Raw genomic sequence first — 15,376 nt, 5'->3', positions numbered from 1 at the left:
GTTTTCCTTTTTTTTTGACCTAGTGACCTAGTTTTTGACCCAGCATGACCCAGTTTCGAACTTGGTCAAGGTATCATTGGGACAAATGTTCTGACCAAGTTTCATGAAGACAGGGGTCATAACAGGACCAGATTGCCAATCCTGAAAACAAGCCAGGGGTCTGGCTCTGCAGGCCACCAGCGGGGTCAAGGGGCAGCGCCTTTGTCAGGGGGATAAAGGGGGGCTAAGTCCCCCGGACAAAAATTGATTTAAATCATTTTCAGACCCTTCTAGATTGCATTTCCAAGCAGTTTTAAATGCATTTTATTATAGCAAAAGAAAGATTTTTTTCCAAGAATTTACTTATATTTTTCAGCATAATATTAAACTACATTACCAAATATTTTGAAAAAAAATAAATACAGGAAAAATTGAAATAAAAAAATAATCATTAAAAAGTACAACCTAAGCCCATAGTATAAACAGCACTAAATAATATCACATAAATATATATAATATTAACGATTTCCACCTAAAAACTGATGCTGTTACAAGAAAACGTAATCATAAATTATTCGTCAAGTGGCTAAATTTACCACCCCCCACACACCTGTTCACGCAAAGTAAGATTCACGGTTGTTTTCCTTTGTTCCAATGTCACAGTTTATCAAATTAATCGTTTATGTAAAGAAACAATAAAAATATAAAAAAGTAATTACGTTTATAAGCTTCTAAACATAGGTTACGTGGTCAAAATTTACCTTAAAACTTGGGATTTTTTCGTTGTTACTCCATATAAACGCATTGTTGATTGGAATTCACAGGATAAATACTAATGTGTCTTGTTCCGATAAAACTGGGCATAATACATGTGGGTAAAGTGTCGTCCCAGATTAGCCTGTGCAGTCCGCACAGGCTAATCAGGGACGACACTTTTGGCCTAAACTTGATTTTCAGTAAGGAGACTACACAGGCTAATCTGGTACAACACTTTAGGCACATGAATTAAGCCCAGTTTTCTCAGAACACGACACTAATAAATTTTATGATTTCAGCGCAGGAGTTATCTTCTGTAGAACCGAAATAAACCAAGAATCACTCCTTACCCCCACCCCCCCCAAGAAAACTCGAATTTTTATTGATCTCAAAAGTGACCCTGGTGCCTTGAAATCCGGATTTCCGGATCAATTTGGAATATTACAACACCTGTGAAGATCAGACAATAAATGTGGCCTCTAGTGTTCACAAGGCAAAATTTTGATGACGAACGACGCACACACGACGGACAAAAGGCGATAACAAAAGCTCACCATGAGCACGTTTTGCTCAGGTGAGCTAAAAATGAAATTTAAAAAAAATATCGTTCATTTTTATTCATATAAGATGTAATATCAAGCAAACAAAGCATATATATACATGTATTTCTTACAAGAGCTTATCACAGTATATAAGTGCCAAATCCCCGCCGAAATGTGTTTGCTTTTATGACAACATTTGTTTTAGAGAGTAGAATAATATTTGTAAAAACAAATAAAGGGAGATAATACATTATGCTCCGGACAAAAATTTACTTTAAAATTAAATAAAGGGAGATAATTCAAACACTAAGGTAGTCACTGCACTTCTCCTACTTGCCATCTGTTTATATTTCAAGTTTCAAGTAAATCCCTTCAGTAGATTTAGAGTTATGCTCCGGTCAAAAATTTACTTTAAAATTATATAAAAGGGGAGATAATTCAAAAACTAAGGTAGATAGAGTTGTGGTTCTTGGTCACTGCATTTCTCCTAGTTGCCATCTGTTTATATTTCAAGTTTCAAGTAAATCCCTTTAGTATGTTTAGAGTTATGCTCCGGACAAAAATTTACTTTAAAGTTATATACAAGGGGAGATAATTAAAAAACTAAGGTAGATAGAGTTATGGTTCTTGGTCACTGCACTTCTCCTAGTTGCCATCTGTTTATATTCTAAGTTTAAAGTAAATCCATTGAATAGATTTGGAGTTATGCTCCGGACAAAGTTTCGGCCGTCCGGACAGACAGACAGACAGACGGACAGGACCAATTACTATATCCCCTCCGAAAAAAATAATAATGAGCTTAAGTAGCCTTCCATTCTAGTACTTGAAAGCCAAAAAAAAAAATCCCTACCTTTCAACCCTGTTTTTTTCCCCAAGGAGACCCCAAATGGACCTATTTTTATGGGGGGGGGGAGCCTAATCCCAACTTCATGCATGTGGGTTAAGTGCTAATATTGAAAAACAACTCTTTCAGCCAAAATATTTCATTTAGAACAGAATTTGTTTATATTAAAAATTCCATAAAAGCAGAAAGTGGCATCCCTGATTAGCCTTAGTGAACTGTAATGTAGTCACCGAGTTGCACTAATGTATATCACATGCCAAAATCGTACCTAACCATATGAGAATATGTACCTGGCTTGTGAAATAATACCCATACTCATATAAAACTTGTTATGTTAAGCCAATATTAACAGACACAGATTTTATGACTATTAAAGAAGAGAGCAGAGAAAAAAATCCCACTGAACCCTTTCCCTGCTAAGATTAGCAAAGTGAAAATGGAGTTACTTGCAGGCTGTCCTGGTTTTATGCGGTTTGCACATAGCCATTTTCACTTTGCTTCTGAGTGAGAAAGGGTTAACCTTTCCTGCTTAAAAGCAAAGTCAGAAAGGCATTATGCAACGAAAACCAGAAGCCAGATACCGGTAGTCAGTAACTCGCAGTCTTTTCAGGTTTTATGCAATGTTTTCCTCTCATCAGTACCTTAGGGTTGGAAATGAAGCCTTTGAAACTTAAAATCTAGTAAGAATTTGATTTTCTGTAAACGAAACACCATCTGTGCAATAAAGGGTTAAACTTGGAGGTTTGAAAAAAAGCTAAATACAATATGGAAAAGACAGAGACAATTTACTAAGAATCATTGCCCTAAAATCAATAATGAATTCATCTGACAACATTGCTCATGAATGCTTCTAGAGACATTTAGAGTTACCAGAGATGAGGCAAAATGACTGCATTGCTTAGGCAATCAAGATGCAGCCATAAATAAATGAGAATGTGGGGTTTCATGAGGCTGATTTATATTGCAGCATTCAAGCTATATTACAATTACTTTTTAACCAATGAAAATGGAAGCTAGATGTAACAAGCAAATTCGTTGAATTGATATCCCCCGTCAATATGCTTCTGGACACAAAAGCTAGAAAAAGCAATTTTTTTTAAGATACAAAGGGCCAGAACTCCGTTATTAACAGATGGTGTACAATGCCATTTGGCGTGCATCATCCTCTTATCCATATAATATATATATATACTCATACTCATACCAAGATTCCATATAATTTGCCAAAGCACCTCAAAGATATGGCTCCAGACACAAAAGTGCCGGACGGATGGACGGACGGACGAAAAGATGGATGGACAAGCCAAAACAATATCCCTCCGCCTATGGGGGTATAATAACAAGCATGCTTAGTGGTTTATTTGTAATAATTGAGATGATGAACTTCTTGAGTTATCTGAATTCCCTTGGTAATTGACTATCGATGGATATTATAAGAACATTTAGATATAAAATATAACTGATGGCACACTCAGTATCGTGGTAGTGGAGTCTACTGTATAGTATGTAGGATAAGAACAGTAACTCTGATCAACACATCCTCCTATAGCCCCAGTAATGCAAAATTCTCATACTCTATTTTCTCTAATTAAAGGGGCCTTTTCACAGATTTTGGCATTTTTTAACTTATTCATTAAATGCTTTGTATTGATAAATGTAAACATTGGATCGTAAAAGCTCCAGTAAAAAATCAAGAATAAAATTAAAAAAAGGAAAAGAACATTGCCCGGAGCAGGTTTCGAACCAGTGACCCCTGGAGTAAAAGCGCTTTAGCCTACTGAGCTATTCCGCCAAGTACACATACTTGTCGTCTTTTATACCTTATATAAGCAATCTTCGTAGTTTCACAAAATTTAACGACAAATACAGAACTCTCCAAATTATTCAATCGTTTCGCGTTGCAACGCTTTATAATTTTTAGATTTTAAAATCGTCAAAAGATGCATATAATGGCTATATTAGACCATGGTAAATGTTCAGTATTACTGTTTCCTCACAAATATCATAACTAAAACGAAAATTTGCGAATCTGAAACAACTTTTTTCAATTTTGTCAATTTACCAAAGCGTGAAAATATCCCTTTAAAGCTCTCCATCTTCCCACCATGTACCATTTGTAACAGCTTTAACATAAAAGCCTGTATACATTCAAACACAGAACTTATTTTTTTCTAGGTTCTATGTTTATTCTTATATATCTAAGTGGTAAAGGGTTAAATATGTATCTAAGTGGTAAAGGGTTAAATAATTGTACGTATGTAAGTGGTAAAGTGTTAAATACGTATCTAAGTGGTAAAGGGTTAAATATGTATCTAAGAAATAAAGGGTTAAATACGTATCTAAGTGGTAAAGGGTTAAATACATATCTAAGTGGTAAAGGATTAAATATGTGTTTAAGTGGTAAAGGGGTAAATACGTATCTAAATGGTTAAGGGTTAAATACGTATCTAAGTGGTAAAGGATTTAATATGTTTCTAAGTGGTTAAGGGTTAAATACATATCTACGTGGTAAAGGGTTAAATGTGTATCTAAGTGGTTCAGGGTTAATCTAAGAATGGGGTTGGTGAATACAGGTCCTGGATGACTGCAATTACAGAGTTTGAGAATCTTACTTTTCTACCAGGAGATTGCCTTCCTCCATCTGTCGCAGTACTTTCTCATGCTGCTGTTGCTCTTCCTAAAATAAACAAAAATGAGCCCCGCACTGAAAAAAACATGCTTCATACATGTCTGCAAAGTGTTGTCCCGGGTTAGCCTGTGCAGTCTGCACAGTCTAATAACAGGCTTCATACATGTCTGTAAAGTGTTGTCCCAGGTTAGCCTGTGCAGTCTGCACAGTCTTATAACAGGCTTCATACATGTCTGTAAAGTGTTGTCCCAGGTTAGACTGTGCAGTCTGCACAGTCTAATAACAGGCTTCATACATGTCTGTATAGTGTTGTCCCAGGTTAGCCTGTGCAGTCTGCACAGTCTAATAACATGCTTCATACATGTCTGTAAAGTGTTGTCCCAGGTTAGCCTGTGCAGTCTGCACAGTCTAATAACATGCTTCATACATGTCTGTAAAGTGTTGTCCCAGGTTAGCCTGTGCAGTCTGCACAGTCTAATAACATGCTTCATACATGTCTGTAAAGTGTTGTCCCAGGTTAGACTGTGCAGTCTGCACAGTCTAATAACATGCTTCATACATGTCTGTAAAGTGTTGTCCCAGGTTAGCCTGTGCAGTCTGCACAGTCTAATAACATGCTTCATACATGTCTGTATAGTGTTGTCCCAGGTTAGCCTGTGCAGTCTGCACAGTCTAATAACATGCTTCATACATGTCTGTAAAGTGTTGTCCCAGGTTAGCCTGTGCAGTCTGCACAGTCTAATAACATGCTTCATACATGTTTGTAAAGTGTTGTCCCAGGTTAGCCTGTGCAGTCTGCACAGTCTAATAACAGGCTTCATACATGTCTGTATAGTGTTGTCCCAGGTTAGCCTGTGCAGTCTGCACAGTCTAATAAGGAACATTCATTTTAGCCTAGGCAGGATTTGCGTTTAGAAGAGACTTCCTTTACAAGTAAAATTCCATTAAAGAGGGAAGTGTTGTCCCTGATAAGCCTGTGTGGATTGCACATGCAAATCTGTGATGATACTTTAAAGTATGCACATTTATCAAGCTAGTTATTCCAAGCGTGTGGCTCAAATCTATAACTGCATTATTACTTGTGATTTGTCATTAAATGTGTTGTGATGCGAGAAAACTGGGCATAATGCATGTGCGTAAAGCGTCGTTCCAGATAAGCCTGTGCAGTCTGCACAGGCTTATCAGGGACGACACTTTCCACTTACACTACATTTTCAGTAAAACGGGACGTCCTTTAAACGAAAAATACCATTTAAGTGAAAAGTATCTTCACTGATTAGCCTGTGCAGACTGCACAGGCTAATCTGGGATGACACTTTACCCACAGGCATTATGCCCAGTTCCTCAGAACGCGACACAAATAATTCCCAATACAATTCTTTGCAGTGCTATGACTGATTCAAGTTGGCAGTTGGAAGTTGACCAATAAGTGCAGGTTTTTTTTTGGCCCGATTTAATAGCCGAAATTCGGCTATGTTTCCAATCCCAAAAAGTATACTTTTTCCCCAAAATGTGGCAAAAAATTCCCAATTTCCAAAAAACAAAAAAAAAGTTTTTTGTTGTTGTTTTTTTAGAAAGAAGTCTAATGTGTATTTTATCTCAATTTTAATTCAATTACATCTAACAAAGTATTATATGATTTTGTTCTTTTTATTTGAATGATTATAAAGGGTTATATCAAATTTAATATTTCCCTAATCAGTGGACTTTTCGTGTGGAAAAAAAAGGCTAATGAATTTATTTTCCCAATTTCATGAAAATGCCGATAAAATTCCCAATTCCAAAGCCATGGGCTATCTTCCCAAAAAGTGGGAAAAAAAACCTGAAGTGTGAGTGGGTTTATATCACCATATTTTAACCCTTTACCCCTTGAATACGTGGTATGCATGTTTATATGGACAAGGTATTTGTAGTCCCTTAGAAAGTTAAATTTAATTGAAGACCCTTCTTACTAGATTTAAGTTTTAAAGGCATGTATTAGATACTGATGAGCAGCAAACAGCATATAACCTACACAGAATGCAAGTTACTCACATGCTGTTCTGGTTTTATGCTGTTTGCACATCGCCATTTTCACTAAGCTTCTGATTGGGAAAGGGTTAACAGAAATACTGTAAAATTTGGCTTAAACATTCAAGTAAAACCCCCTACAAAGAAATAAATGCATCTGTCTAGCATCATTTACATGGATAACCAAATCAATCACTTATCACAAGCAAGTGAAATTTGGCATTTATTGCGAATATTATTACTGTATGGCCAAGCAAAAACATCATTATTACAAAACATAAACGTAAAACAACATGAAATATTGGTAGCGCTGATTATAAGATGCATAAAAAAGGTTTGTCATTTTAGAAAATGACAACATAATGTAACTTTGAACAATTTATCACAAAATGCTTGTTCCTTGAATGATTAGTTCTTGACCTTTTCACACATGTTCTGCTTTTGAATATTTGGAAATGAAAAAGTCTTCAAAAAAAGAGCAAAATATCACAACAAAGATTTCTTAAATTTATGCTAACATTTAAAATTGTTAGACATTTAAAACTAACAAAAGTAAAATTGCTCTTTAACAACACGAAATAGAAGAGTTAACACATAAAAATGAATTTCCTTTCATAAAACAAAACTAGTATAAACATGGATGTAAGAGATACAATTTATAATAATACAAAGGCAATTTAATTGTAAGAAATTTAAAATGAAGGTATTTCAAGAATTCATATAAATGCACATAAAAGGTTTGGTTTTAGATATTAGTATCATATAAACTGAGTGAATTCAGTCAATATTGGATAAACAAGTGAAGTCTCTAACTCTGAGAACATACAAAATTAATAGAGAACATCATATTATCAATGTAGTAAAGGTACTCAAGACAAATAGCTCATGGCCAATGAAGAAAAGGTACCCATTACAAATAGCTCATACTAATTTAGACAAGAGGGTCAAGATGGCCCTAGTTCGCTCACCTGAGAGGGGTCGGTTCATTCAATCTTTCCCTAATGTCAAACATGACCTACATATTGACCAGACACACATCCTGGTCAAGTTTCATAATTATTGAACCGAAACTCTGGCGTAGGGAGTGTTTTTGTTTTTGTAAGATTTGAAATGGTGACCTATATTTTGAGTTGACCCCCCTAACCAAAGATCAAACTTTGCTTACAAGGATTTTGTATAATATAATGAAAATTCGGACAATCTAAGGGCAATAATTATGGTATTAATTATGTGATTTTGCTAATCATCAAACTTGACTGAGATCTTTCAGCAACTTTGATAAAGAATGCTTGAAAAATGTGAATGCTAGAGTGTTTACAAACCAAATGTGGACGGACGGACAGCGGACAAAGACCAATCCTAAAACCTCATCTGAGCAATCAGGTGAGCTAAAAAGTGTGTTTCACTGATCTGAGCCATTTTCCAACTTGTCCAAGAAATCAATACAAGAGCTGTCAGAGGACAGCGCGCTCAACTATTCGATTGCTTGACAGTATAACATAAGCCATCATGGGAAAATTGTTCAAATTATTCAATAAGGTCAAGGTTATAGTTCAGGTATATTTTCCACAATCGATTGAACATTTGTAAAGACATAAAACAAAGTAATAGGTGGTGGTGGTGGTGGTGGTGGTGGTGGTGGTGGTGGTGGTGGTGGTGGTGGTGGGTGGTGGTGGTGGGTGGTGGGTGGTGGGTGGTGGTAGCATTACAATTTACAATAACAATACTTAAGAATGATCAAATGGGAAAAGGTAACCTAGCACTGGCAGTAAATATGGGGCTCATTTACAGGTCAGATTTGGAATCTCTGCTGTAAAATGAGATTATAAATGAATTTAAGGGAGACAAATGCTGTAACAAAAAGAACATTCATAAACCGTAGTTGTTTCCCTTGTTTGAACCATGCTAATTCCTTAAAATGCCCTTTTCCAGTAACTGTGACCTTCATCTGTGACCTTAACCTTTGACCTAGTGACCTCAAAATCATTAGGGGTCATCTGCAACTCATGATCAATGTACCTATGAAGTTCCATGATCCTAGGCCCAAGCGTTCTTGAGTTATCGTCTGACAACCACCTGGTGGACGGACGGACTGACCGACAGACAGACCGACATATCGACATGAGCAAAGCAATATACCCCCTCTTCTTCGAAGGGGGGCATGGTGGTGGTAACACTGACGTAGCATTACAATAACAATACTTAAGAATGATCAAATGGGAAAAGGTAACCTAGCACTGGCAGTAAATATGGGGATCATTTACAGGTCAGATTTGGAATCTCTGCTGTAAAATGAGATTTTAAATGAATTTAAGGGAGGCAAATGCTGTAACAAAAAGATGGGTTTGTGAAACACAATGTCCCGCTATATGATGTTTGACCTTGAAGGATGACCTTGACCTTGTGGAGGATGACCTTGACCTTTCACCACTCAAAATGAGCAGCTCCATGAGATTCACATGCATGCCAAATATCAAGTTGCTATCTTCAATATTGCAAAAGTATTCATAAAATAAGCCATTTGGGCCACATATATTTGACCTCTGACCTTGAAGGATGACCTTGACCTTTCACCACTCAAAATGTGCAGCTCCATGAGATGCACATGCATGTCAAATATCAAGTTGCTATCTTCAATATTGCAAAAGTATTTATAAAATAAGCGATTTGGGCCACATATATTTGACCTCTGACCTTGAAGGATGACCTTGACCTTGACCTTTCACCACTCAAAATGTGCAGCTCCATGAGATATACATGCATGCCAAATATCAAGTTGCTATCTTCAATATTGCAAAAGTATTCATAAAATGAGCGATTTTGGCCACATATATTTGACCTCTGACCTTGAAGGATGCCCTTGACCTTGACCTTTCACCACTCAAAATGTGCAGCTTCATGAGATACACATGCATGCCAAATATGAAGTTGCTATCTTCAATATAGCAAAAGTTATTGCAAAATGTTAAAGTTGGCGCAAACAGACAGACCAACAGACAGACCAACGTACAGACCAACTTACAGACCAACAGACAGGGCAAAAACAATATGCCCCCCACTACTATAGTGGGGGACATAAAAAGAACATGCATAAACAGTAGTTGTTTCCCTTGTTTGAACCATGCTAAATCCTTAAAATGCCTATTTCCAGTAACTGTGACCTTCACCGGTGACCCTGACCTTTCACCTAGTGACCTCAAAATCAATAGGGGTCATCTGCGAGTCATGATCAATGTACCTATGAAGTTTCATGATCCTAAGCCCAAGGGTTCTTGAGTTATCGTCTGACAACCACCTGGTGGACGGACCGACCGACAGACAGACAGACAAATGACATTTGTCATTTGACAAATGACATGACATACCGACATGAGCAAAGCAAACTACCCCCTCTTCTTCGAAGAGGTGCATGGTGGTGGTAACGCTAACGTAGCATTACAATAACAATACTTAAGAATGATCAAATGGGAAAAGGTAACCTAGCACTGGCAGTAAACATGGGGCTCATTTACAGGTAAGATTTGGAATCTCTGCTGTAAAATGAGATTTTAAATGAATTTAAGGGAGGCAAATGCTGTAACAACAAGAACATGCATAAACAGTAGTTGTTTCCCTTGTTTGAACCATGCTAAATCCTTAAAATGCCTATTTCCAGTAACTGTGACCTTCACCTGTGACCTTGAACTTTGACCTAGTGACCTCAACATCAATAGGGGTCATCTTCCAGTCATGATCAATGTACCTATGTAGTTTCATGATCCTAGGCCCAAGGGTTCTTGAGTTATCGTCTGACAACCACCTGGTGGACGGACCGACCGACAGACAGACAGACAGACCGACATGAGCAAAGCAATATACCCCCTCTTCTTCGAAGGGGGGCATAACAAGTATGCAAAATATGAAAGCAATACGTCAAGGGACAATGAAAATAATCGGGGTAGTACAAAAACTTGAACATTTGCAAGTTAACACAGACGCCGGGGTGAGTAGGATAGCTCCACTATATATATTTCATATATAATAGTCGAGCTAAAAACCAATGTATTGACTAAGTTTCACGATGATTAGGCAAAAAATGTGACATCTATAGTGTTCGATCACAAGGTTTCTCTCTCTATAATCACAAAAGGAAAACTGCCCCACCCCCCTGGCAGCCATGTTTATTGACCTATCGGGACCATTTGCAAACGCATCTGAGATATATATAAAACAAATCTATTCACCAAGTTTCATGATGATTGGGCAAAAAATGTGACTTCTAGAGTGTTCACAAGCTTCTTTTTACTATATTAATATAAGAAAACTGCCCCCCCCCCCACAACTACCCTGTATTATTATGAAAACATTAATAATCAAAGGGGAGTAACTACTGTAAACTTAAATGCAATATATAGAAGAGTTGTCTCACATGTTACATGACCTTAATTCATGATTGTTTGCAAGCCTTTTTACTATATAAATATAAGGAAAACTGCCACGTCCCCCAGGCAACCATGTTTTTCAACAGACCGGAACCATTTTCAAACTTAACTCATGTAACTAGGAAACAAAAGTTCTGACAAAATTTCATGAAAATTGGGCCAAAAATGTGACTTCTAGAGTGTTGACATGTTTTCACTATATACATATAGAGAAAAATGCCCCGCCCACTTGCGGCCATGTTTTTTCACCGATCTGCACCATTTTCGAACTCGTCCGAAAAATCAATAAAACCAATATTTTGACCAACTTTCATGATGATTGGGCAAAAATTGTGACTTCCAGAGTGTTTACAAGGTTTCTCTATAGCCAAATAAGGAAAACTGCCCCACCCACTGGCGGCCATGTTTTTCAACAGACCAGAACCACTTTTGAACTCAACCAACATATCATTAAGACAAACATTTTGACAAAGTTACATGAAGATTGGGCATGAAATGTGACTTCTACAGTGTTTACAAGTTTTTTCTTTTTTTTACCTAGTGACCTAGTTTTTGACCCGGCACGACCCAGTTTCGAACTTGACCGAGATTTCATTGGGATAAAGCTTCTGACCAAGTTTCATGAAGATCGGACAATAAATGTTGCCTCTAGAGTGTTTACGAACAAATATTAACAGACGGATGTACGATGGACAAAGACTAGTCACAAAAGCTCACCTGAGCAATCAGGTGAGCTAAAAAGGTACCCAATACATATAGCTAATGGCCAATGTAGGTATCCAATACAAATAGCTTTTGGCAAATGTAGTAAAAGGTACCTTATACAAATTGCTCATGGCCAATGTAGTAAAGATACCCAACACAAATAGCTCATGACCAATGTAGTAAAGGTACCAAATACAAATAGCTCATGACCAATGAAGTAAAGGTACCAAATACAAATAGCTCATGACCAATGAAGTAAAGGTACCAAATACAAATAGCTCATGACCAATGAAGTAAAGGTACCAAATACAAATAGCTCATGACCAATGAAGTAAAGGTACCAAATACAAATAGCTCATGACAAATGTAGTAAAGGTTCCAAATACAAATAGCTCATGACCAATGAAGTGAAGGTACCCAATACAAATAGCTCATGACAAATGTAGTAAAGGTACCAAATACAAATAGCTCATGACCAATGAAGTAAAGGTACCCAATACAAATAGCTCATAGAAAATGTAGTAAAGGTACCCAATACAAATAGCTCATTACCAATGTAGTAAAGGTACCCAATACAAATAGCTCATAGAAAATGTAGTAAAGGTACCAAATACATATAGCTCATGACCAATGCTGTAAAGATACCCAATACAAATAGCTCATAGAAAATGTAGTAAAGGTATCCAATACAAATAGGTCATGACCAATGAAGTAAGGGTATTAAATACAAATAGCTCATGACAAATGTAGTAAAAGTATCCAATACAAATAGCTCATGACAAATGTAGCAAAGGTACCAAATACAAATAGCTCATGACCAATGTAGTAAAGGTACCCAATATGAATAATTTATGGACAATCTAGGAGAGTTACCCATTACAAATAGCTTATGAAAATAAAACAATCAGTTTTGGGGGTAGACTGCATGAATATTCATAAATATTCTAAGTGGACTTGACCTTATATTTAGGCTACAACTTAAGAAGGGAAACCTAACTAGCAATCATACCTGCTGATATTTTTCAAACAGTTTGTTCACGTAGATTTGCCTCCCTTTGAAGCCTCTCCAGTACCTCTGTATCGTGAGGGCAGAATACTCCTCAGGATGGAGGTGCTTTTTTGATGACTCTTCAATCTTTGGAAAGAAAATAATAATAATTATTTTTATAATTATTAATTCATCAATTTCATTTAATTGTAATTACTGTTCACATATTGCCATTCTATGAAACTGTTGTCATGGATTTCAAATCATTCTGATAAAGTTATAAAGAAGCAAAAAAGCTTACTGTTATACAGGTATGGGAAAACAATTGACATAGTCATACAAATCATGATAATCCACATGTCTTAAAAAATATTATAACCCATATGTCTCGATGGCCCAAATGGTTTGTCTTAGTAAAGTTTCAAGTAGGTGGTCATATGCCAGACTCCTGGAAAAGCTTTTCTTGAAATGAGGTTGAGGCTGGTAGGTGCAAATGTTATTTTCTAAATTTGTGGGACTCATGAAAATTTGATTGTAACCTTTAATTCCAGGACAGACAGGGTCATTATTCAAAAATACTTGATGCAAACATGGTGCGTTTGAAGATGTTATTTATGTACTTCAAGTGACTCTCATGTAGTTGTTTTTCACGTTATGTTTGCACGTTCACATAATGTGCATGGTAGCCATGGTTACAACACAATCACTGACAGAGCAGGATGTTTAAGGATGTTGTCTTTTTGTTTTGTATCATCCTCAAGACTGGTAGAAGGCATGACAAGACTATTGTCAAGCAATATATGTCCCCTACCGGTGAAACTCCACCAGTTTCAGATTTATTTATATATATATTTGTTACCATAGCAAACAGATTTTATTAGGTATGAACAAAATGAAATGACGTGCATTATCTCCATATTGCCATCTATCCATGTTTTAATTTTCATGAAAAAATATGAAGAACTTTTAAAGTTATTGCAGGATCCAGAAAAGTGTGACAGACAGACTGACAGACACACTGACTGACACACAGAGCGCAAACCATAAGTCCCCTCCGGTTTCATCGGTAGGGGACAATAAGCACAAAAGCTAATGTTGACCTTCTATAATCCAAATTATGCCTCTGTCTAGCAACACCAATAGGATATATCCTAGTAATTGAACTTTAACTAGTAGACCAAGTGTGAAGTGTAAACATATTGGATAACCCACCTCACTTGATGGAAACACTTTGGCTGCTGCTCTAGCATTCATAGCCTGAAATAACAATAAAAATCTGATAACACGATCACATATATGTTTATACATATTATTACAGTGCTTTCCACAGGAATTTTGTCAGGCGCCCGGGGGCTGATAGGGGTGGTTCGGGAGGGGTGTCCCCTGCCAACGTTGATTTTTTTTATTTATCATGTCAATTGACTTTCTGTGGTGCGTTATAACTCAAAGAAAAACGGCGTAAAAAGACGTCATTTGGTGCACTGGGACTCTTCAAGAAAATCCCCCAGTCATTAAAAAATATATATTGTTTAATTGTTTTAAAACTTTCCCGCATAGATAGTAAAATCCCGACTTGAACAATTCCCCAATACATCCATTTCAACCTGACTCTATTGCTGTATACTTACTACTTTTCAAGTTTCTATTTATTACCCGATAATCCGTTTATTCCGTTTTTATAAATCACTATCTGGTAAATATTTCCGATAAAAGCTCTCAATGATTTCTTTAACACAAACCTTGCCATTTTTCTATAGTATCAAATAAATTTTAAGTTTATAGATTTGATTAAATATTTCCTCTGAACATGCGTCAATCCCCTGACGTGTTGTGTGCTTGTTAAAACGCTCAATACACGCACACACGCTTTCTATGCAAATGACGCGACGTTGTACATGCTGCATAATTTTCGCGCTCTTTTTAATTGAGAAAAAGATTCAACACAAAATAAATTTGCACTGCTAATTTGAAGCAAGAATATTTCAATGTTGCGGTAACATTTACATTCAGAAGTATGTTTTGGATTAAAAAACGCGTTAACATCGACTTACGGGAATGGGTTTCAGATTACAAATTTAATTATTCCCATTTGAGATTTCAACAAATATAAACAGTTGCGTTATGAATTCAACGATAAGCACTGTATTAGTAGGAGATTATCACCTAGTTAATACTGGGTATATAAACAAAAATTAGTGATTCTACCTTATAATAAAGTTGTATATATATTAACCCTGTACAGTTATTTAATTCAATGTATACCCTACCTCAAGAAAATGTTTGTTCCGATCAAAACGATCATGTCGGATCTGATCAAAGTTTAATTCTCGTAGACTGGTGTCTGCTTCAACATCCAGATCTGGGTATGAATTTCCCCCAGCCTCAGCCATTGTTCATATAATTAAAACTCTGTGATTAGTTCAACTGTTAGCTGTACCTGAAAAACAGAACCAATAAACAGCTTAAAAGGCAACTGAGAGTCTTCTTATTAAGTGAAATGAA

At 36.5% G+C, this 15,376-nt stretch overlaps 1 protein-coding gene across 1 annotated transcript in view; it reads right to left on the bottom strand.

Moving 5' to 3' along the window:
* LOC127833690 (uncharacterized) overlaps positions 1-15,313 on the bottom strand; it is a 155,205-nt gene extending 139,892 nt beyond the window's left edge. Inside the window, exons 1-4 of the mRNA XM_052359102.1 lie at positions 15,142-15,313; positions 14,087-14,131; positions 12,896-13,021; positions 4,734-4,798 (exon numbers count right to left, since the gene is read on the bottom strand). Coding sequence (XP_052215062.1) covers positions 4,734-4,798; positions 12,896-13,021; positions 14,087-14,131; positions 15,142-15,264 — 359 coding nt within the window. The 5' untranslated portion in view covers positions 15,265-15,313. The remainder of the gene's footprint in view (positions 1-4,733; positions 4,799-12,895; positions 13,022-14,086; positions 14,132-15,141) is intronic.
* Positions 15,314-15,376: the final 63 nt, after the last annotated feature.

The sequence above is a fragment of the Dreissena polymorpha genome, chromosome 6 (genome assembly GCF_020536995.1).
Source record: "Dreissena polymorpha isolate Duluth1 chromosome 6, UMN_Dpol_1.0, whole genome shotgun sequence".
NCBI classification, from domain to species: Eukaryota; Metazoa; Mollusca; class Bivalvia; order Myida; family Dreissenidae; genus Dreissena; species Dreissena polymorpha.
Note: the sequence above shows the minus strand (reverse complement) of the source record. Positions and strands in the feature narration are given on the sequence as shown.